Raw genomic sequence first — 22,202 nt, forward strand, 5'->3', positions numbered from 1 at the left:
GTGCCGGAGCGACATAGCATAGTGCCGGTGATTGTGAGGGTCATTTTTTTTAACAGCCCGTGTACGGAGAGGAAGAGGAAGAAAAGATTCGTTGTAAGGAGCATAACTGGAAAGACATTGTTCTGGAAGCCTTTGTTCGCGGCACTTTGGTGAACTCGGCAAAGGCACGCCAAGATGACCATGGCCAACCGAGTGTGAATTCAGTACCCGCGGCACACTGAACCGTGAGTAATTGCGCCGTCATAGTCCAAGGCTGGACAATGCTTGGGCGGGAGGTAAAGAGACGACGGCACGGCCCGTTATGCGAATCCGTTCAGTGGACTGCCAAAAAGTTGAAATTGAAAATTCAAGATCAAAGTTCCGTGCCTTCCAATTCCACCAGACGGTTGCCCACACAGCGATGACATGAACAGGGGACCAATCTCCAAGCCCCACTAATTCCCTTCTTCAGCTAGCCGTGCCTTGCAGTGTGGGGTAACTTCCCCCACACCGCCTGCCTTAAGCGACCAAAGCGCACAGACCACTCCAATTTTCGTGCAGTTTCTTTTCCATTCGTCGACGCGGCAACGTCGAAAATATCGAAAGGCAGCAGATCGATCTGACAACTCTCACGACAACCTCACCCTTCTCCATCCCACCCCCACCAAACCCCAGATCACCACTCTTCACACCACCACACTTCAAGCCCGTCAGCTCAGACCAAACCGTCAAAATGCATTTGATGTATGTCCCCGCCAAGAACGCCGACGGCAAGCCGCTCGCGCGCCAGTACACCCTCAAGAAGGTCCTCGACGGCCAGATCACCAAGAGCGCCCACCCCGCTCGCTTCTCTCCCGACGACAAGTGGTCTCGTCACCGTATCACCCTCCGCCGCCGTTTTGCGGTCCTCCTCGCACAGAGTACGTATTCCATTCCCGGTTCACCCAATTGTCAGTCAAGTGGATCTGAACAGCGGCTGACGTTTCCTTCTTCCGTCGCGTACAGAGGTGCTCAACAAGACCACCGAGTAGAGTGACAGTGGCTCGAAGCGGGATCCATTGACCGAAGTCAAGACTGAATTCTACGTCAATGCCGCCACTCGTTATCTGTTCGCGTCCGGCCTGAGAATCGTCTCTCCCACCGACATTGTTAAGAAGGAAGCCGACAACAACATGGATAAGAAGGAAGCCGACAAAGTCAAGTTCAATGCCAAGGCCGCGGTCGTCTCCCTTATGTTAGATCAACACATCGCCAAGCAGGAGGACAATTTCGACAAGAAGATCAAGGCCATGCTCGAGGCCAATCACACGGACGAGTACTACCTGGACCAGTACTACAAGATGGTCAATAATATGGAGAACGAGGCCGACGACTGAATACCGACAAGGACGACGGCAAGGCTTGCGGTAGCTACAAGAAGTAGTTCACCAACAACCTCTCTTGTCCGCCTCTTTACTGTGCTCGATCAGTCTGTGCTCGACCAGTGTCTTCTTGCTTCCACGACCACGATCTCGTTTTTGGCTGCTGCTCTCCTGCAGCATGGCATTGGTTCATCCCGTTGGATCTTCAATCAAACCGATCGTTGGCAGACGGTTTTCTTGGAAGTGGAGATGGCAATTCACAACGACTGGGGGCTTACAGATGATGACAAGACACTGATGGCACCTGCAGCGGCAGCGGCGGGATGGCAACCGACCGGCTGGCTGGCTTGTTCGGCTTCTCTGGATCCCGGAGAAACACCTTTATGATGCTTGATCGATATTGCTTTTTTTTTTTCTTTTCCTTTCGGATTTTTTCAAAAAGGAAGACAAGTTGAAGTTGGGCAGCTTGTTCTTCCTCTCTGTGTGTGGCGTTTATCGGGATTTTACTTGTATGGGGGGTCTCCTGGCGTCTTTTGCTTTTTGAAGAGCATCTGAGCATAGTGTGAGGGAAGGAAAAGGAAAAATACCAATGACTTCTCGATGATTTTTCCTCTCGGTCCGTTTATGACACATTGGTGGCTCTTTTTGTCAATTCGGACCGCTCCTCACCCTGTTCCTTCCTCTATTTCTCCTCGACTATCATGACTGCTGTGACCGCTTGCACTCTCCCACCATGCTTGAATACCAAGGCTACTCAGTACTGCCATCCGGCTCAAGATTCCAGTCTCAATCACACTACATACCCGGAAATACCATATTTCAACCCAAACGGAGGTCAGAAGCAGCCCAGCCAAGTCTACTAACCTCCTGGCTGGCTAAACTAACAAAGGCAAAGCCAGCTAGCTCCCGACGTCAGATCAAGGACATAAACCAAAACGACTTCCGGCTACAAACTCAGGAGAGCAAAAACACCACAAGCTAGGCAGCTCAGGCCACTCTCCTTTCTGCCGGCCGGCCGGGGGATTGGGCTTACGGACAGACGGACATCTTGCAACTCGCAAGACCTTTGTTTTTCTGTCTACTTAAAGCTGGGATAGAGGATAGGGTGTGTTCGAGGTTGGCTGGTTGGTTGGTTGGTTAGTTGGTTGGTATACACAGCCGAGTATGCTAGTGAGGAGAGCGGGAGTATGTACATGTACAGTGTGTGATAGTGGCGGCGGTCGGTGTCTGCGGCATGCGGACGGAATATTTATCTGTCTTCACGGTCTTCTTGAGATGGATGGGTAACTTGCTCATCGTAGTATGTATGCACGGCGATGGAGGAGGAGGAGATGGGTTATGGAGAAGTAACTGAGGACTGTTTACTGTGTATTGCGTCAACATTGGCTTGGCTGGATTGAACGTGGTTCACTCGAAGGTCGCTTTGACGATGTATATGTTTGGCAGTTGGTAAATGGGTCTAAGTGTATTACTTCCCGACTCCTGTTCACATGGCCTTACGACATCTACCTTCGCCGGAGCCAACGGAGCCAGAATAGATTCTGAGTGAGGTCTGAGAACTGTAACTAGGAAGGAGGTGGAAGGACTTGACGACTTGACATTGAAACGGAGCTAGACAATTTGACGTCGACATGAAGTTCAAGGCTTGGCGTTAAGGGTGGATCTTCGATTTTCGGGTCGAAATTCAGGTTATAGTCCAGGTTCTAGTCTAGGTTCTAGTCCAGGTTCAGGTTCAGGTTCAGGTTCAGGTTCAGGTTCAGGTTCAGGTTCAGGTTCAGGTTCAGGTTCAGGTTCAGGTTCAGGTTCAGGTTCAGGTTCAGGTTCAGGTTCAGGTTCAGGTTCAGGTTGTCGAGAGCTCCACGTCCACCTGGACATGAGGACGGGAAACAAAGGACTGACCGGATGCATTATAATATCTAGGGGCTGTTAGTGTCACCGGTCATCGGGCATGGGCACAGGCACGGGGATCTATACAGGCATAGGCACAGGCGCAAGGAGCTGTTGAATTCGTATTCTTGTCCATCATGTATCACACCATGACAGCACGCAAGACATATTCAGAAACGGGTTTCTCTAGACAGAAAGACGAGTAAACATATCTTCTTCATGAAACCTAACGCCATTACGCCATTGACAGTGACTACCAACAGAAACATACCTTTTACCCTTCCCTTTTCCCCTTCAGCCCAGCTCCAAGATGGCCCCCAGAATTAACCAGGCACACCGGCTGACTGACTGCCCGCTCACCTCCTCTTCTTAGCATTAACATTCCTCCCCGCCCCCACCTTAATCCTATTATTCCCCGTGCCTCCCTGCCTCTGCCCCGTCAGGATACCCGGCAAGTAATCATCATCCATCAGATCCCTATACCGCGTCCTCTTCTCCTCCTCCGCCCTCTTGATATACTCCTTCTGATCCTCGGCGAGAATCAGCTCCTTGCCCCATCCACCTTTGCCACCACCCTTAACATTCTGGTTTTTCCCGCTCGCGGTACCATGCGTCGGCTTCGGAATAGAGTAGACATTTCCGCGGTTGTTAAACTGAAAGTTCTTCTTCAGATGCAGCGTAAAGTTGCCGGCCGCGTCGGTCGTGCAGGAGACGCGCGTGAGGGTCGGTTGACCGCAAGAAGGGCAGAATTGCTTGGTGGTGTCTTTGCACACTTTCCAGCACCCGTGGCAGCGGAGGACCCAGGTCTTGAGAACGGTGATGCGCGCGAAGGAGGAGTCGAGAAGGTTGAGGTTGATGCGCAGGGAGACGTTGCGCATGGCCATGTCGGAGGTGATGAGGGCGGCTTGGAGCGTCTTTTGGAGGGGCTCGGGGGCTACGTGGGCGGATTCGCGGGCTTGGACCTTTTTGATGTTTGTGGGGGCTGTGGATGGATGTGTTAGTGGTGGTAACAAAAGGGGATGGAGGGGATGGGGGGGGGGAGAAATGGGGGCTTACTGATCCATTCGCCGTCGTCGTCAGAGGCTTCGCCGTCGTTCTCTTCTTCCTCCTCCTCCTCCTCTTCCTCAGGGGCAGGTGTTGTCTCTTGCTCTTGGCTTCCAATATCCAACTTCTCGAGCTGCTCCTCCACCTGGTTTACCTCCTCGGCCTTCTCCTCCGTTACGGGAGCAGCCTCGGTCTTCTCCTCGATCTGTTCCTCGGTTGTGGTCTCCTCCTTCTTCTCACCCTCCTCCTCCTTGGCTGGCGGCGCACCATTAACCGACTTCTGACCAGGCTCCTTCCTCAACCGCCAATCGCCACCGTTCCTCTCGCACTCGAGATCATACGTCAAAGCGATCAAGTGGATATCGGGCTTGGAAAGAACCATAAGATCACCGGTGCGGCGGGCGAAATCGGTGACGAACTTGATGGACTCCGGGCGGGGGGTGCGGAACTTGAGGAAGGGCATGAGGGTTGTTTGGAATCGGAGTCGGGTGGCCTCATCGCGAACTATGTGGGAGTAGTGTTAGGTCTTGGTCTGGGTCTGGGAGTGGTTGTGATGGAATAAGAGGTGGACACGAACTTTCTGATACTACCGAAGGAATGGTGTAGAGCTCCTCGGCTTGGGCGATAAGGGTAGAGACGCTGGGGTCGTTCTTGATGATGACGTTGGCGTCGATCACGAGGGAGTGGACGGGCTTGGTGGTCGTCGTGGGCGCAGGTGTTGAAGCTGGCGCTGTGGTGGTGGGGGCGGGGTTCTGCTGGCTTTGCGCCGCGGGTTCGGCGACGGGAGCATCCATATTGGCGGTGTTGCGAATGTGGCTGACGATTTATTGACTGGTTAGGATGGCGATGGGCAGTCGAGGGTCGTCTGGTGGGTTGAATGGCGGGATGCGATAAGATGCCAGTATCAGGCAGTGGTGTTGAATGCGGTCGCCCAAAATTCAGGCGGAATCTGGTGGCAGAATTTTCTCTGCTATCGATTGTCAAATGTCGACGTGAACAGTGGAGTTCGAAGGTGTTCGTCACATCATTCTGGAAGGACATGGTGAGTGGTCAGATATGAGAGACAGGACTCCACCCTGTGGTCTTGGCATCTAAACTGCTCTGGGCGACTTACGTAAAGCTTCAGCGAGCTTCAGTGCGCTTCACAGTGGTTTCACCTGACCACATTCACATGTCCAACCTCTTCCCATCGCTTCGTGTCATTCCAATCCTTCATCTAACAGACACCTCGGTTATCATCATTTTGTTTATTATCACCAGGTCCGTGTGTTGTAAGCCTGACAGACGGCAGACAAGTCACCCTCCTTCCTCTTCCGGGTCCCTTCTTCCCGGGTCCCTTTTTCCCGGGCCGTCGGATGTTTCGCAAGTGCAACAAGCGATAAAGCTCTTACATACCCGGCACTTTACCCACGTCTACCCTCTACATTTCTCAACCCGGACTTCAACTCTGCCGTCCCGTCGTCGCACCGGTTGCAAGTTCACTTGGGACTCTCCTTTCATTCCATTGCTGCCTCAACCACTCCAACTCATCTCTCATCTTGTTACCCATGCTCCCATGTTATCCTGCCTGCTCGCTTCCTTTGATCTCTGACTGAACACAAGCGAGCTGACATCTTGATGGCCGAACACTATCACCAGAAGGCCCGAACCAGTGTTATCGAAGGTTTGGGTTGGATCCTCGCTAACAAGGATATGACGTGCTGCCTTTGCATGGTCACATCTTGAGAAGCCTCCTTTCTGTTGTTTCGGTCTTCAATAGCAACGTTCTCTTGTTTCTCTGCTCTTGACATCCGTTCAGTTACCTTCAGTCGTTGAGTGTGAAACTACGCTGGGCCTTGTCTAAAGTCTTATACCATGACAACACCAATCACTCAACACGGTGTAAGCACCGACTTGGCGCATATGTCTATCCTAACCCAGACACTCCTTCAGCCAGGTTGCTTTCATGATCCTCGATTCTTCTTCATGACACCTGACAGTTTGGGCAACCATCCCGTCTGGAGTATTAGTGCGCATCTCCAAGGGCCTTGTGAGTGCGGGAACTCCCCTGCTCGTCATCGAATGATACATAACCTCCATCTGGATCTCGTCGTCTTCGTCGCTTCGACCCTAGAAGCCTTACATGTGGCCCTAAGCGATTGTCACTTGCCCTAAAGAGCAAAGGGTAAAGCCCCCTTCATACACCACCCCGGTGCTCACAATGCCATCTTCGTTTCCCCTTCAGCTAATTCACCCATGGCCATATCATAAGTGAATGGCCTCGCTTGTTTTGCCAAGCGAGCTAGGAGTTCGTCTCGCATGTCTGTGCGCATGGCCCTTTACATGACAACCAGGCCATGACTTATGTACCTGCTTTTCGTTTAGGCTTTTGAAAAAGAAAAGAATCTATATATCCGGGCTATTCGATCCCAACCGTCAGATCCATGGACCCTTTCACGAATACGAATACTCGCGTGTGTCGCCTCTCCCCACAAGGCAGACAGACCTCCTCCGCAGGGTCCAGCTTCGTGATTCCGTTCCTTTGGGCTGAATACAACTGTTTCCACAAGTTTAAGAGTTATGGATCAACCATCCATTGAGGATGTACGACGACAACATGGCCTCATCATTACCTCTGCTATCATGATAGCCATGGCCAGTTAGTGACCTTTTCGTCTTTGTTTACTGTTTCATTCCTGACTGGCTTCAGTGCTGTTCGTCCTCCTCCGATGCATCAGCAGGTTCATCCTTGTCCGAACTCCCGGCCCAGATGACTACTTCATCATTGCTGCTATGGTGGGTTGTCAACACTTGTTGTGAGGAATACGATGAGACTGACCGTCCGCAGACCCTCACTCTTGGCTACCTCATCAACCTTATCATCCTCACGCACAATGGCATCGGGATGCCAATGTCGACGCTCACTCTAGATAACATGGTCAACTTTCTCAAGATCACTCTCGCTATCCAAGCCATGTACTATGCCAACATCTTTTGCATCAAGGTGTCCATCCTCTTTACCTACATCCGGTTTGGTAAGTCAGCCTGGTAAACACCCGTCTTTCACCTGACTAACCGTCACCAGCCGTAACACGCACCTTTCGTTACCTTTGCATAGGAACAATCATCTTGCACGTTGTTTTCCTTCTTGTTTGCATTATTACTACTCTGTTACAATGCCAGCCTCTTCACAAGATGTGGGACTTTACCGGCGCTGTCGAAGGCACCTGCATCAATACAACGGCCTTCTTTTACTGTGAGTACCTATTCCACCCCTTTCCCTTCCCTTTCGTTGCCCCTTCCCTCTCGAACCCTTTAATCCCCAGCTCCATACTAACACCACCCACAGTCACATCCGGCTTCAACATCCTCACCGACCTCTGGATCCTCCTCCTCCCCATCTCCACCCTCCGCGGGATCAATCGACCCACCCGCGAAAAGATTGCCCTCTTCCTCATCTTCGGGGTCGGCACCTTCGCAGCCGTCGCCTCCATCGTCCGCCTGCACACCATCTACACCTACACCCTAGCCGATGACCCGTTTCACGAGGGAATCAAAGTCAACCTCTGGTCAGTAATCGAGCTGACCATCGCCATCTCATGCGCCAGTGTCAGCGCGTTGAAGCCCATCTTCAGTGGACGACAAAGGAAACTCACCAGGGGAGCGAGGAGAGGAAGGGGAGGTGGTTATAGCTACGGGAGCTACGGGACGGGGACGTGGTCGCGGGTGGATAACACCGGGAAGGGCACCGTTTCAGGTTCAGGAGGGAGTAGGAGTACAGGGACGTGGCTTACGAAGAAGAGTAAGGGGAGTAATGGTGGATTGGGAACGCAGTCCAGCGAGGACGGATTACATGGCGAAGAGGAAGCTGAGCTGCAAACGCTTGGCTCACACGCCGATAGCCACGCTGACGATCAGGCTGCAGAGAAAGAGAGGGAGAAGGAGCTCACGCCTGCGCATAAGGAGTATCGCCGGTGGGCGCACTCCTCCCATACGAGACTAGGAAGCCGTGATGGCCAACAACCGCACCATACACGGCAACACTCCCGCCAACAATCCACCTCGCTCTCCTCCCCCAACGGCCAAAACCTGCCCACCCCCGACGGAAGCACAGCCGACAGCGCCTCCCTCCCCATCCAACGCCCCAAACCCGCAGCCATCGCCATAAACCAGACCCGCCCATTGTCACCACCACCACCACCGCTGTCGCCTAGCCACATGGCCCACTTCGGGTATCAGGGACCTGGACAGCAGCAGCAATACGAGGCTCAGGTGGGGAATAATCAGGAACCCGGTAGATGGGTAGAAGTAGAAACGGCCGCCACGAGAACTGTGTATACACAGGGCGGGGAGGTGAGGATTACGCCGTTGCATAGACCTGGGGGCGGCGGTGCTAGGGGGAGGAAGATGGAGAGGGGGATGTCGGTTTCGGAGAGTAAGGGGCAGCCGCAGGGGCAGGGTTCTGTGTGGTCTGGACAAAGACAGGGACAGGAGGGGATGGGGATATGGGCGGGACAGGAGGTTAGGCAGGAGGTTAATAACGAATGGCCGGGAATGGTCAAGAGGGCGAGTAGTTCGGAGAGTCTTTTGGTGTTGCAGAAGTAAATACTTTGCCCTACTGCCTGCTTAATACATGTTATGTTTGTTGACATCTATCATGAGTTTGAAGCATGTTACGAGAGTGTAGAGGTAAGGTATCCATAGAGGTATCCATAGAGGTACAGAGACAGACAAATCCTGCGACCACTGGCCGAGTCGAGGTCTACTTCTAGAGGTAGTCAACGCCTGTCAGTTTCCTCTATGGAAGGCAAGTTACTTACCACATGCATCGCATGGTCCTATTATGCTCGCCTTGCTGGTATTTTGCTGGTCTTTTGCTGGCCGTGACAGTGTGGTTACATGATACCTCTAGCCGGCGGGACAAGAACCTAAGCTTTATACGTCTGCCCTCGGTCGAATAGCCACCTGGAGTCCTGGACCTTGGACGTTCTCTTCAAAGAGGCCAGGCCGTTTGTCCAAGGTAAGGAAGGAGGATACTGAATCACCAGACCGTAAAGACGTTGACAACAACGATAAAGCGAAGATGAATGAAAAGCTTAATGCTAGTGGAAGGTTAAACCAAGCCGGGGCCTGCTACGAGTTACGATTACATGTATCGCCGCCAGTAACCTCTACCGCTGCGGCGCTGCCACGTACACAGGACGTTGACGATCATGGGCAGAACAACCCAAAGGGGCATTCGCCTGAAGAAGCCAGTGCGCCACTGCGAGTCACTGGAGTCCATCTTCGTCGTCGGTCTGGATGGAAGGTCGCAGCTGAGGTGGAGATGCGAGCTCGCGGTTAAGATCAAATTGAAGAGGGCAAACTCGTATGCGGACGAGACGGAGACAAATGAGATGGCAGAAAACCAAGTCCGAACTGGAGCTTGGGGCTAAGGTTCGCAGAAGACGAAGGGTACTCGAATCAAGAAGAAAATGGAGGTCGACCGCGGTTCTTACACCCACCATCAGCGCAACAGGCCCCGCGGCGATAACCGGCTCACGCCGCTGAGAGAAACAATGAGAACCAGCACCAACCGACCAAGACTGGGAAAGAAAGCCGAACCAGGCCCAGACCCAGACCCAGACGCAAAGATAAGGGCAAGGGCAAGGGGAAGGAAATCGTTCATTCTCCACCATCACGTCAATGAGAACGAAGCTGGAGGTCATCTGTTTTTCGGCAGGCAATGATAGCCGGGAACACAGTGTCACCGGTGCACACATTGACGCCGAAGTAGCCTCTAAGAATTGCATTACCGTGGGGGCTACGGGCTACCCAATCCTCTCGAGGCGCAAAGGGATGGATACAGGTTCAACGAGGCTGCGCCAACATCTGGGAGGGAACCCAAATACCATCGCTAGAGGTAGCTTCAACTCGCATAAAGTTGACTTTACGGGTCCACCCTCGTCGGGTTCGTCATCAACTCTATGTATCCGACACTTCGGCTATATCCAACATTCCGGCCCTATCGTCATGTCATCTCCAGCCAACAGGCGGACGAAGGGTAGACGAATATATGCTGCCCGGGTTACACCTTCCGAGTAAAGGTGGCTTACTGGACTTTACTCTCCGGCAATTTGCCTATAACTAGAAGTTCCCAAAAAAATATTGTCGCTACGAACTTTACAACTTATTATCTTCGCATCTTCGGGAAGCCTTGAACGCCTACCTCAGTATATGGAAACATCCGAGCTACGTTACCCTAGGAGACCTTCAAACAATTCTCCTACCTCCACAGGGCAAAAACGTGGACTTACTAAAGGATACCTCTAAATGTATAGATCCCGCAATTGATTGTACAGTCGATCTCGGGCGATTGACTGGGCTTGGGTGTTGGGGCGCTCCAGTAGAGTACAGTACTTCCGAATGTCGACGACTCGGTCGTGCTCCCCCATCCATCTGAGAAGAAAGTTGAGGTCCATTTCATCAGCTTTGAGTCTTGCGATAGACTTAGGCCGGCTGCTGCCTATGAGCGCAGCGGCTCACTTGGCCTTCGTAAAAACCAGTCCCAGCCGGAGCCGACTCGACCTCTTTTGCTAAATCCCTTGTCCCGATGCCAGAATGGATAGAAAACTCGAGAACCAGATGGGGAATCGATGAAGCATAACTCGTCGAACTCGTCGGGGCCTATGGTATACGCCGCTGCGATGAGACTGACGGGGTGTTGCTTGGAGACTGAGAGGGAGTGGCGTGTTTGTGTTGGTGGGCGTGCCAGGGTGGTATACTAGGTAGATTGTGAATGGCCGGCAGATGAGAGTTGCGATGCCTAGGAGCATCTTCAAGCCGGTCTTGGTATCGGGGGACACATGACAGAACATTATGAAAGAGGTTGTGGTAGAGCTCGGCGGCGGCTTGCCCTTGTCATAGTCCCGGAACCGGTCTGATGTTGAATCCCAGGCCCACAGGCACTTTGGCACGGGTGTTCGTATGCGAGAGAGCGTAGTGGTGGTAGCCCTTGCAAGTCTGCTTTCTACCCCGGATAGCTTTCGTGGAACACTCTACGTGGGAGAGCGCATCGAAGATGCGGAAGAAGCTATCAGAAGAGCCCGCGAGATCACGATCAATGCGCGAACGCCAACAAACGAGGACTTTATGCTCGCCATGTTTACTGACGCATCGATAAAAAAACAACATGGCCCAACGTGTGGCCCAAGTCATCGATGCTTTCGTACGCTGTTGGCATGCAGGACCCTTACGAACCGGATGACAAATGCCAGGCCTTTGGAGCAGTCTTCTTTTCACCATCCTCTCCATCCGCTCCAGTTTTCTTTTCACCATCCTCTTCATCCGCTCAGTTCCCCTTATCTGCTCCATCGAGGCCAGCGCCACCACCATCACAGCAGCCAGCCACAACCCCCTGACCGAAAACCCCCGTGGCAGTGTGAGACTCCTCACCGTCGCCCAACGTACGAAGCTCTACGACGAGGGCCAAGCAAATGCCCGGCGCCACGACAAGCTTCGGAAAAGGTCGGAGCGCGAGGAAAAATAATCAGCTTGGTTCTGTTGTATGATTGGGCCGTCCAATTGCTCGTGGAGGAAACTTGAGCAGTCAACCCAGTCCACACTACCATTGCAACGCGTACCAGATAGACTGAACAAAAACATCACCATCACCACTCAGTAAGTAACTTGAGCCCTGGTGTCCAGCCTCTTGGGGTGGCCTATCGACCTAATGCTTCGGGACAAGTGCGGCCGTAACAACCTTTGCTTCTCGTCTGATAATATTGGAAAGCTGACCATATCATCCCAAAGACAATCTTTTCTCCCGAAAACATATCCCGAAGCTAATCGTTTTTTCTTGTTCTATCCCTTGACCATTGTCCCTTGTTCAGATCAGTTCTCGTCTCATATATTCGCTTCTCAGGTATACCATCAAGACAGAGATGTGCACCAGCTTGAGCCCCCATGCTTCATTCACAACCGCGAATCGGGATACAGCCGGTATCTTTTGCACCCGATAAGAACTGAATCCATCTATACTTGAAGGTCATCCTCACTACGACCTCTCCTCTTGCCCTGGACGACTGCCAGATCATCCCTTCCTTCAATCCGCAACACCTCCTCCCTATCCCCATATCCACCCCCTTCCACCTCATATCGCCAACACAGGGAAGTTGGACATGACATGCTCAACTTCGGCCTCGATATCGGCCTGTTGCATGGCGTTGTCAAGGGAGCCCAGGTAACGGGTCACCTCAGCACCGACGGAGGAACGGTAGCTGAACTTGGCGAGGTGCCAGATCTCGTATCCGGCATCACCCTGGAGAAGACGAAGCCTCTTTGAGTCGCGCCAATAACGGTGCTCCTCCAAGGAGGCACCGAATCCTCATCCTTTCCCTCCCCTGTATCTCTCTACTAGACTACTAGTTCATCCGGCCCGCCACCGCCGCCGCCGACAACATTCCACGATGATGAGATCATCCATAACAATGAGCAACCGTAACATGAGGCCGAACAGGCCGTAAAGGATGCCGAACAGAACGCGGAAGAAAAAGGGCTAAACGAGAGGAGGAAGCAAAGAAGTAAGAAAGAAGAAGGGCAAAAAGAGATAGGAAAAGGGCGAGGAAAGCGAGGAGGAGGGAGAGGAAGACGCACCAACGGAAACATGGAACGATCAGCTATTCGAGCGGACCGTGATAGTGCCGATCCAAAGAGGCAAATTTCGAACCCGTTTCGGGTTATTGAACGAGATTTTACCCTTGGTTTGCATCTTCTACCCCACGACCAGACAGCTCTCCTCAGTGGATCTTCTACCAAGCGGTCGCGAGAAGAAGACGACTTGGAGCCGTCACACCGCAGCGATGTCTTGTCGCGCAAGATGTCTGACAACGAGCAGTGCTGGAGCTCAAGTCTGGACCTCTTCTGATTGCCTACGGCAGACCCTGGATGCGGGAAATCCGTGTTATCCAAATACTTGATTGACCAGTATCTGCCACAACGGTGCCCGACCGCAACCATATGCTACTTCTTCTTCAAGGATGGGGACCAGAACACAGTCAAGCAGGCCCTTTGTGCTCTGAGCACTACAAGCGCACCAGAGCCAGCATGTCGGACATCGCGAAAGCAAAGGAGGCCAACGCCGCCAAAGACCTCGACGACGCCATCGCCCAGGTGAATCTGGACAAGCCATCAGCCGCACTTATCAAAGCGCTCCTAAGAAACGGCGCCAAAATAAAAGCGAACCCAATAAGACATGCAGAATATCTTGCACGTGGAAGGGAACGGCACAAGACACAGTACGCCAAAATAAAGGCGGACCCAATAAGACATGCACAGAGGAGGGAATGGCAGTCAACTTGAACCTAAGACGCCCTTAGGAGGAGCAAGGATTTGGAACAGACTTAGCCCAGGCCTTGCTGCCTATGACGCGTGAGCTAGGCGATTCAAGAATGGTCTGCGGGTTCGCGGACGTTGGCATGTTGAGCGGAGAGAAGCGGAAAGGCCTTCTACCTACCTTGGTGTACGGGCCGTCTTGTTAGTTCTGGAAACAATGGTTACTTCCGCCTTTTGGGCATACGATTCTATTGTAAGCCAGAAAGACCTTCAGGAACAGGGCTTAGGAAACCATTGTACCCAAGGTCGAGACGGCTGGGCAAGCAATTGCCATTGCTGTATACTTATTCGAGGAGGAGCGCAACGACGATGGATGCACTAGATGCGCTAACGAGGCTACCCTGCGCCCGACGGCCGAATGTGTTGCGCCCCACCAAAAGTGGTTTGGCGGCGCCTGTACGCATTGCCACTACGCTAGCGGCTGGGCAGGGCACCAAGTGCTCTTTTAAAAAGGAGCTAAAGGAGAAGAAGATCAAGAAGGAGGAGGTGGAGGAGGTGTGAGTTCCCTGGACGGAGGAGGAGAAGGACGCCATCATGGACGAGATGACGCTCAATGAGTTGGAGGATATGGAAGATGTTCTTGCGATGAGTTGGAATGGCCAGAACTTTGCCCGTGGCCGCGTATGAGTTTACCTTGGAATGGGTTATGCTCACATGAAGCAGTGGAAGCATATCGTGGATACTTCTTCGCTCCAGGGGGTGTCGAAGCTATCTTCCTCTTGATCGCGGCGATTTCTTCGGCATGGCGGGCCTCCATCTCCTCCTGTTTCAAAATGAAGCAGCCTAGGATTAGTCTGGATTTCTATAGCTTCTGCCCACAGTGTGCTCGCAAGTTTCGGCCTTCATTGGCTTCTTGACGACCCTTTTTTGCATTGTGATCAAAGCCGGAGCTGCCGGGGTCTTGGTCGGTGATAGCCATAAGGTGTTGCTGGGTTGGTGTTGCTGGGCGAAGTGTTCCATGTTAGGTAAGCTCTCTCTTCACAGTCATTTTCCTGTGGCGCCTTCTCGTTCTTGCCGGGAAATCCGTTATACCATCATTGGTGCGCACACATCCAAAGCAGGACGTAGGAAAACGATTCGAGGTCGTGACGGTATGTGTGGTCGATGTTGCGCAATACTTCAATCGCCATAAACTGTAATGTAGGTACCACTCGGGCCGCCATCTCGAACCTTGGCCATATCAAGGTCCATCAGCATGCCGGGGTGGCTAACATCGCGAGAGGCGGGGACCGGAGGAAGTGGCTGGCTGACAATGTTCCGCCGGCTCATAGAGGTAATCATGGGCATGAGCTTGACGGAGTTGACCCTTCTCAATCAAGCCTCCAGTTTTCGCTGTAGCATCTGCGGAAGTTGCAGCGTTCCGGGGATGCTCTGGGAGCAGACAGCGGGCCAACCTGTCCGTTGAGTCCTGGGTTTCGCCGTTGGGGTTGGGCCGCTTTCAACCTGTCAGTGTCCCATCCTAGACATCTGAGATGATGAAGAACCTCAAGGTCTGCTCCAGTTTGGCCCTCGTTCTGTTGGTTGGTATCCGTGTCTTCCATCAGGGACTCTGGTAGTTGCAGCTTCTTTGTGACTCCTTGGTGTGCGTAAGGGCAGGGTCGGGCTTTCCCACGCGTGCACGATGGCTTTTGCTCCAGCGTGCTGTGCTTGCCCAACGAAGGAGCAATTCCAGTCGCAGGACCGTTCCTTAGTGACTTGTAACAAGTGGGCTCAGGTTTGCTGATCCTTTGTTGCTGGCGGTGCTAGCCCCTGACCGGCGTGTAAACAAATTTCCTTTTCGAGCGTTTGGTCGCGGAACACCAGCAGCCGAGCCCTTCGTGATCGTGTTCTCGGAGCCAACGCGTGTAGAATGATGCATTTTGTTTATTCCCCATTCAAAAGGCCAGAATAGGTTTGTGGTGATATCGCACGAGGCTTTCCTCGACGTTCAGCTGCTGGTGTAGTCCGCACAAACGACCTGGATTGACTTCCACAAGCAGCCTTTCACGGCCAGCGCTACACCACCCCTTGGAATGCTGTGGACGGAACAGTTTCCGGGGAAGAAACTTGAAAGTCCAGTGCAAGCATGACAGCTTTTAGCTTTTGGGTAAACTAATGTGTTGCGAAGGTGGTGGTCGAGTGTCTCGGTCCTGCCAGGGCCGATCATGATGCTTTCTGTTCCCGCGCGCGCCAAACCTTTGGTCCTCTGAGCTCCAAGAGCCCATCCTAGTCACCTAATATATTACCTATTCTCGTGCCCTTCCCGCGTATCCCACCTCTTCCCTGTCATTCCTTGTATAAATCGGTCGATCGATCGTACGTCTCGGTCGGTGTGGAAGGCTCGAGGATGTTCGGGCGCAGCGGCGTCGCGAGCAGGCTGGAGGGTTCGGAAGGTGGCTGGATGCGAGGCCCTGGAGAGGGAAGAAGTTAGCAATTAGCTTGAGGAAGCTTGACGGGAAGTACTTGCCTACACTCTGCGTCTTTGGCGAGGGGGAATCTTTGTCTCTCAATGCTGACAAGCAGTTGGGCATTGTGTTGTGCTTTCCAGGTTGCTTTGATCGGAATGTCCGACTTCCATTGACATTGACATGCACCTTTGCAGGACAGAAAGCTCTCCAACGCATGGAGGTATAGGCAGAGGCAGGGAGTACATCATGCTTGGACTGACAAGGCATATGTATCAATGTACTTCTACTTCTACAAATATCAGCTCCACATTACATCATCAGCACCTCCCAACCCGTGCAGGCACAGAAAATACAGGCACCCCAACAGAAGATACAAAACTCCAACAGAAGATACAAAACTCCAACAGAAGATACAAACACTCCAACAGAAGATACAAACACTCCAACAGAAGATACAAACACTCCAACAAAAGACCCGACGCCGTTCATCTTACAGAGCTTCGAAGATGATCTGTATCGATCCCCAGGCAGCACGAATGGGCATTCACTGTTCTTTGCTTTCCGTGCAATCAACGCCAAACCGCGCACACCAGATTTTGTCGATGTCATCAGCCGACCCCTAGGACGAGGGGGCTGTTTGTGCCTCCCCGTCCAGAAAGAAGGAAAAGGGGTCGGCTGATGATGTGGTCGGATCTCGGGATGTGGTCGCATATCTTATTGGGTCCGCCTTTAGTTTGGCGTACTGTTTGGCGTCATCCGTGAGGCCAGAACACCTTCTTGAATGGACCCTTAGTGCCACCACGGAGGATGACGGAGACGATTGTAGTGCCTGGGAATCGAACCCAGGACTTTGTTGTTGTTGTTGTTGTTGTTGTCGTCGGTGGTGGTGGTGGTGACGATGCTTCAAGGACTACCATGATGTTCCGTTAGCTCGTGAACTCCTTGACTGGTAGACGAGTTGAAGGTAGACTCACCATGGAAGTTGCCGCGAGGCACACCACTCTTCCTGAGCGAGTGGCACTTCCCGAGCTTGAAAGCGTGCTTGTGGCACTTGTCTGTCTCCTACAAGGGCAACTGTGAGACGGGGCTCACATTCATCTGAATGGAGTGATGGAGTCAGCATCTGGGTAATGGTAACAGAGAAAGGCAAATCTGGATATTCCGTGATAACGAGGAGAGCGACATGGACAGAAAGTGAGGGGAAAGCAACGCATCATCTTTAGGACTCTTTCCTCTCGCTTGGAGGTTCAGTTGTTGTATACTCCTCTGTCTTGCCCATGCGAGGCCGCGAGAGCATTCTGAGGCAAGGGAAAGGTGCCGAGTGGGAGGGGATGCTGATGGGATGGTGGCAGAGGTTACGAGATCCAAACAAGGGGACTTACTCTTTCTCCGCGATGGAGGCTTGGAATCCAAGATTTGTGTGTGGCCTGAGTGTGGCCTTTGGGGGCCAGAGGCCTCGGCTATGAAGATGTTGTGTGGTGAGGAGGAAGAGGAAAAGAAGTGTCTCGAGGGGAAGATGGAGGGAGGGGAATGGAGGGGTACTTGAGAAAATCTTGAGGGGCGAATGGGCTCGAAGGTCAATCTTGCCAGCAAGAAGGCAGCCTTGCCGTCTCGTCTGAAGCTCCTTCCTTCCTTCAATCTTGCAAGCTGCGTTGCATGTCGCCTGACCTCGGAGTGTACGTACTCCTCACTCAGGGAGGATCATCTCCGGCCGGGGCACATTGCTGCGGGATATGATCGAGGAGATCGGTCAACAGGACTCGTCAACTTGGGCCACAACACAACCATAAAATTCTCCCAAACTCCAACAGTGGACATCCAAGACTTTCAAAGTTGCTCCCTCAAATTTTCCTGGTCCAAATAGCTTTCCTCCCGGTTGAGATAGGCGGACTCCTCAAGCTGGTCTACTTGGATTTGCCCCGGGAGAATGTGTGCCCTGGCTACAATCACTGGAACTAGATGGAAGGATGGTGTGACAAGAAAAGAACAAGTACCAAGTACATCAGATGAGTGTGTCATTACCGAGACGAATCTTTCGTGCGATTGTCCCGCTTGGCTGGTCCATAAGGTTCTCCCCATCCCCCAAGAAATTTCTTCCTTCTCCCTTCTCCTTTCATCATCACCTTCTTCAATCTAACCTGCCACAAACAGAAGAGCACACTCAAGACCGAGGACGCCGCCAGGATGTGCACCCAGACCGTCCTAACCACCTCCTGCTCAGAGCGGGGAAAACGTCCTTAAACCTCGATACATATCGACCACCAGTATCCCAATCGAGACACCCACCACCCAACCACCTCTGCAGCAAATGCGGCTCACCCATGTCCAACACTACCCCCAGTACAGCGGGGGCCGCCTCATTGTTTTCTCATGCTTCTTCATCGTGTTCTCCTGCTTCTTCGTGAGTAATCTTTTTTCTCGTCATCTCCCAAGTCCTCACCTTTGCCTCATCAGAGGAAGACCTCGCTCCGGTACTAACATGAACATGGTTAGATCAAAGCAGGAGAGGACAAGAAGAACATCCAGGCCACCAAGGAGACTCGCCGCCTGGCGTCCACTTCCAGCCTCAGGACGTGTGGGCATCCGTCCTCCTGTTGTAAGTTCACACTGCCCTCAGTTTCGTCCTCTCCTCTTCCCTCTCTCCCATTCTGACCTTTCTTTCACGTCAGCAAGCGCAACGGAGATTCGTACAACATATCGTCGAGTACCAGTACGCGTTCCCCAGAAAAAGCGCCTCCCGGCTGGGGCAGGCCAAACAATTGGCGGTGGCGGGGGGAGAAGCAATGGCTTGTTGGTGTGGCCGGCGCAATGTCTTGAGTGGCGGTGGCCCTGTCTCTCAACCGGGTCCACGTAGCGGCCGATCTGCTCCTGGACAACATTGGCGGTATCAACCGCGGCCCTGATGTCCTGGTCGACTGACTCGAATTTCTTGTCGAACCGACGCAGGACGTCTATCTGTTTCTTGATGGTGACAGCCTGGTCATTGAGGGCGAGAACCTCGACCAGTACCCAACGCCATCGGCGTGGTAAGTACCTCACCATGACCAAACACAGGCCTCTTACCACCAAGCCCCTGGGGACATCCAGCTAACCGTCCAGAAACGGCAGGCCGCCTCATCGTCTGGGCCCAGGAGGGGCCCCTCAACGCTGGTCCCTGGTCCTATACCCAGCCTCGCCTCGAGACTCTTCTCTCTGCTGGTGTGACCGGGGGCCGGCGCATTGTCTTGTTGGTGTGCCCGGCGTATTGTCGTGTTGGTGTGCCCGGCGCATTGTCGTGTTGGTGTGGCCAGCGCAGTGTCTTGTTGGTGTGGCCGGCGTAGTGTCTTGTTGGTATGGCTGGCGTATTGTCTTGTTGATGTGCCCGGCGCATTGCCCCGGGGGGGGGGGGGCTGGGAGGAGGTGTGTACTTGTACTGTAGTCTCTCTTTCTCTTTCTCTTTCTCTTTCTCTTTCTCTTTCTGGCAGAGGTGGGAAGGCAACGACAGAACATGGGCTTGATTCTGTACTGGTAGCGGAAGAGGAGAAACGGAAACCAGAGCAGTCTAGAAGACTGAAAGAAGTGCCGGTGAATGGGAAGCCCAGTGAATGGATGCCAAAGGCATGTAGATAGCAAATCTTTTACCCTTCACTTCTCACTCGCCGTGATCATTGTGTCCATTGCGCGATGCCGAACACTTCACGACATGTGCCCGAGAATGAGCTTTCCATTCATTCACTACCACGCCAGCTTTGAACTCAGGAAGCGCCACCTCCACCATGGCACCAAGCAGAAAACTCAGGCAGCTCTTCGCGATTATGCAGTATGCTCACAGAATGGACGACATCAATAACTGCTCTAAACATGACAATGTTCCGGCCTTCAACGTGTACCCAAGTCACTCGACATGGAAGATAGCATCACCTGTGCTCTCAACACGAGAGCCATCACGAAAATTCAGTGGCCAAAAGGCCCAGTTCACAATGCAACACGTTTAAGCGGATCATTTCTTGTGGGTCACTTCCGACTGGCATAACACTCGAGGACACTTCGTTACACGTTGAGAATGAGACCAGAACTACTCCTCAACATGTAGCTCTGATGGATGACTTCCTCGATCACGGCGCCCGGTCTCCTCCTGGGAAGATCTCACAGCGTGGCAGTTACGGATGCCACAAGGTCTCCTGCTTTCCAAAATCGAGCTTCGAACTCCGATGAATGATGCAGTCTGCCGCTCCCATGACTCAAAGTCTGTCGATCGCAAGACTCTGCTGAGTGCCTTGAGTTCCTTCCACGAAAGGTTTTCCCGCCAGGAGCTCAAGTCTTGGGGACAGTCATGCCCTCAAAGGTAGAAGGAACTCTTGACGCTGCTTCCAGTCTCTTCCATTAAGTGACGGTCACCCGCTACCGCATGACGAGCACCTCTTTGGCTACCTCTAGCCGTCTAGCGGCAACACGCCATATCTCTCTAACGGCGGCAGTCACGAGAAGAGATTTCCCTGAGTGGCACGCGGAACAAGCCGACAGTCCCCGCCTCATTGAGGGCAATGACTGATGAAGGAGTGTCAGAGGGCAGGAACGCCTTCCTCTCTGCAGCTCAACGGTGGCAGCCTCGAGACCTGATGGGGCCCACATGGGTCTGGTCCCCAAGTGTGATCGAAGAGCTCGGCCATCCTCGGAAGTGCGCCTTCCCACCTTGTGGGCTTTGGAGAAGCAGGAGGAAAACTTGCGAGATTGCGGCCAGCTCCCATCAGTCCCATGATCGACGATCGCGGGAGGAAATCCATACGTTCGGCAGTCACCCCTGATGACAAAAGGACAACAGGACAACAAGCTTGTTGCGGTGGTGTTAACCTTTGGACCAACTGAGCATTGGACACTGCTCGGTGTTTTCACTTGTCTATGCGATGGAAACTCATAGTCCATGTCTCCTTTCTCGGAGTCCTAAGGGGCCGGACACCAACGGCACCTCCAGTGAGGGAGCAGTGTGAGAGACTGGACTGCTACCAGCGGTATGCTCACAGAAGAAGAAAGAAGGAGCTCTGAATGATGCCTGCCATCTTGTGTAGCTGATTACCTCTAGCCAGCACCTTGAGGGCCACCTTGTGTCCCAGCACACGATCCACAACCTGCTCCTAGAGGCGCGCCTTCCCGTCTGAGGAAGAACCGGAGCAGAACTTGCGAGATTGCGGCCAGTTCCAGACTAGAGGTATCAGTCCCATGATCGAGGTCGTGGAGGAATCTGAACGTTCGGCAGCCGCGTCTGAAAACAACAGGACAACGGGACTCATTGCCGTGTGGCCACCGCTACTAGACGACGAGCAATCTTGGACACTGTACAATGTTTTCACTCGTCTATGCAATGGAAACTCATGCTTTCCTCCTCAGGAATCCGGACAGGCCAGAATATTGACAGCTCCGGCAGCGTGGGAAGCACTTCGGCTACTAACGGGACACTCCCAGAAAGAAAAGGAGCTCTAGAAGCTGCTTGTCACCTTGTGCCGCAGGTTGGCTAGCACCTGCGTTGCGGGTCACCAGCACCCACCACCCACGATTCTCAACCTGTTCCTAGGGGCGTACCTTCCACTTACTGCTAGTTGGAAGAACCGGAGCCAAGGTTCCAGGCTGCGAGATCGCTTCAAGTCCTTGGAGAGAGGTGCCTAGCCTGTGTGGCGGGAGGAACGCTGAACTCTGACAGTCTAGACTGCTTCCATGATTGCAGGACCGCTTTTTGGGAACGCGACTTCCGTCTCATCTCGAGAGATGTCCAAGTGACAGCCCACAGTGTCTCAAGTCTCTAACACGAACTTCTTCCTGCATTGTGAAAAAATTCTGAGCGCCGAACCAGTTGACGAGTTCCTCTTCCGAGCCCTCTCCTCACATTCTCGTTCGTACTCCAATTCTTCCTTCATCTACAACCTTCTCGGCGTCTACCTCTTCATCGATATTGTCCTTGCAACCAGAGGTTTTGTACCTTGGAGAACGCAGCTACCAAGAAGTAAATCGCGTCACCACTGCCCGCGGCCCGCGGCCCGCCTTCGAGTCAGTCCCCCATTCCAAGTCCTGCCCAAACACGTCGAGGTATCTACCTCTACGCCTCTAGCTTGCGGCTTCTAACGTAGGGAATAACAGACTCAATATGAGACGAGCAAGAGGAAGGTTGTCAAGACGACAGCACCATAGCTTGTGCGTGGAGTGGTAAGTGACTTTCTTCATA

At 53.0% G+C, this 22,202-nt stretch overlaps 7 protein-coding genes across 7 annotated transcripts; 5 read left to right on the forward strand and 2 right to left on the reverse strand.

The window, feature by feature from the left end:
- Positions 1–588: 588 nt before the first annotated feature.
- Positions 589–1,355, forward strand: B0H65DRAFT_517904 (nucleolar RNA-binding protein; the record flags this gene model as incomplete). Its single annotated transcript, XM_062828685.1, has 2 exons — positions 589–903; positions 1,013–1,355. Exons 1-2 carry the CDS (start codon positions 713–715, stop codon positions 1,353–1,355), a joined length of 534 nt encoding a protein of 177 aa, XP_062683823.1. The 5' UTR covers positions 589–712.
- A 2,042-nt stretch (positions 1,356–3,397) lies between these two features.
- B0H65DRAFT_486940 (Nin one binding Zn-ribbon like-domain-containing protein) lies at positions 3,398–5,334 on the reverse strand. Its single transcript, XM_062827695.1, has 3 exons — positions 4,849–5,334; positions 4,284–4,775; positions 3,398–4,209 (listed from the first exon to the last, which is right to left on the reverse strand). The coding sequence occupies exons 1-3, from the start codon at positions 5,063–5,065 to the stop codon at positions 3,584–3,586; spliced, it is 1,335 nt and encodes a 444-aa protein (XP_062683824.1). The 5' UTR covers positions 5,066–5,334; the 3' UTR covers positions 3,398–3,583.
- Positions 5,335–6,628: 1,294 nt separating this feature from the next.
- Positions 6,629–8,901, forward strand: B0H65DRAFT_90748 (uncharacterized protein). The gene is made up of 5 exons (XM_062831553.1): positions 6,629–6,909; positions 6,961–7,046; positions 7,099–7,285; positions 7,336–7,506; positions 7,600–8,901. The coding sequence occupies exons 1-5, from the start codon at positions 6,831–6,833 to the stop codon at positions 8,853–8,855; spliced, it is 1,779 nt and encodes a 592-aa protein (XP_062683825.1). The 5' UTR covers positions 6,629–6,830; the 3' UTR covers positions 8,856–8,901.
- Positions 8,902–11,421: 2,520 nt separating this feature from the next.
- Positions 11,422–11,778, forward strand: B0H65DRAFT_545648 (uncharacterized protein; the record flags this gene model as incomplete). Its single annotated transcript, XM_062829395.1, has 2 exons — positions 11,422–11,431; positions 11,507–11,778. 2 exons carry the CDS (start codon positions 11,422–11,424, stop codon positions 11,776–11,778), a joined length of 282 nt encoding a protein of 93 aa, XP_062683826.1.
- Positions 11,779–14,156: 2,378 nt separating this feature from the next.
- Positions 14,157–15,178, forward strand: B0H65DRAFT_439565 (uncharacterized protein; the record flags this gene model as incomplete). Its single annotated transcript, XM_062825423.1, has 4 exons — positions 14,157–14,243; positions 14,431–14,587; positions 14,767–14,807; positions 15,086–15,178. The coding sequence occupies 4 exons, from the start codon at positions 14,157–14,159 to the stop codon at positions 15,176–15,178; spliced, it is 378 nt and encodes a 125-aa protein (XP_062683827.1).
- A 1,036-nt stretch (positions 15,179–16,214) lies between these two features.
- B0H65DRAFT_90783 (uncharacterized protein) lies at positions 16,215–16,920 on the reverse strand. The gene has a single exon (XM_062831554.1). The coding sequence runs from the start codon at positions 16,718–16,720 to the stop codon at positions 16,319–16,321; it is 402 nt and encodes a 133-aa protein (XP_062683828.1). The 5' UTR covers positions 16,721–16,920; the 3' UTR covers positions 16,215–16,318.
- A 1,945-nt stretch (positions 16,921–18,865) lies between these two features.
- On the forward strand, positions 18,866–19,393 carry B0H65DRAFT_455079 (uncharacterized protein). Its single transcript, XM_062826220.1, has 2 exons — positions 18,866–19,035; positions 19,109–19,393. Exons 1-2 carry the CDS (start codon positions 18,912–18,914, stop codon positions 19,327–19,329), a joined length of 345 nt encoding a protein of 114 aa, XP_062683829.1. The 5' UTR covers positions 18,866–18,911; the 3' UTR covers positions 19,330–19,393.
- The last annotated feature ends 2,809 nt before the right edge of the window (positions 19,394–22,202 follow it).

The sequence above is a fragment of the Neurospora tetraspora genome, assembly GCF_033439725.1.
Source record: "Neurospora tetraspora strain CBS 560.94 chromosome Unknown B0H65scaffold_2, whole genome shotgun sequence".
Classification (NCBI taxonomy): domain Eukaryota; kingdom Fungi; phylum Ascomycota; class Sordariomycetes; order Sordariales; family Sordariaceae; genus Neurospora; species Neurospora tetraspora.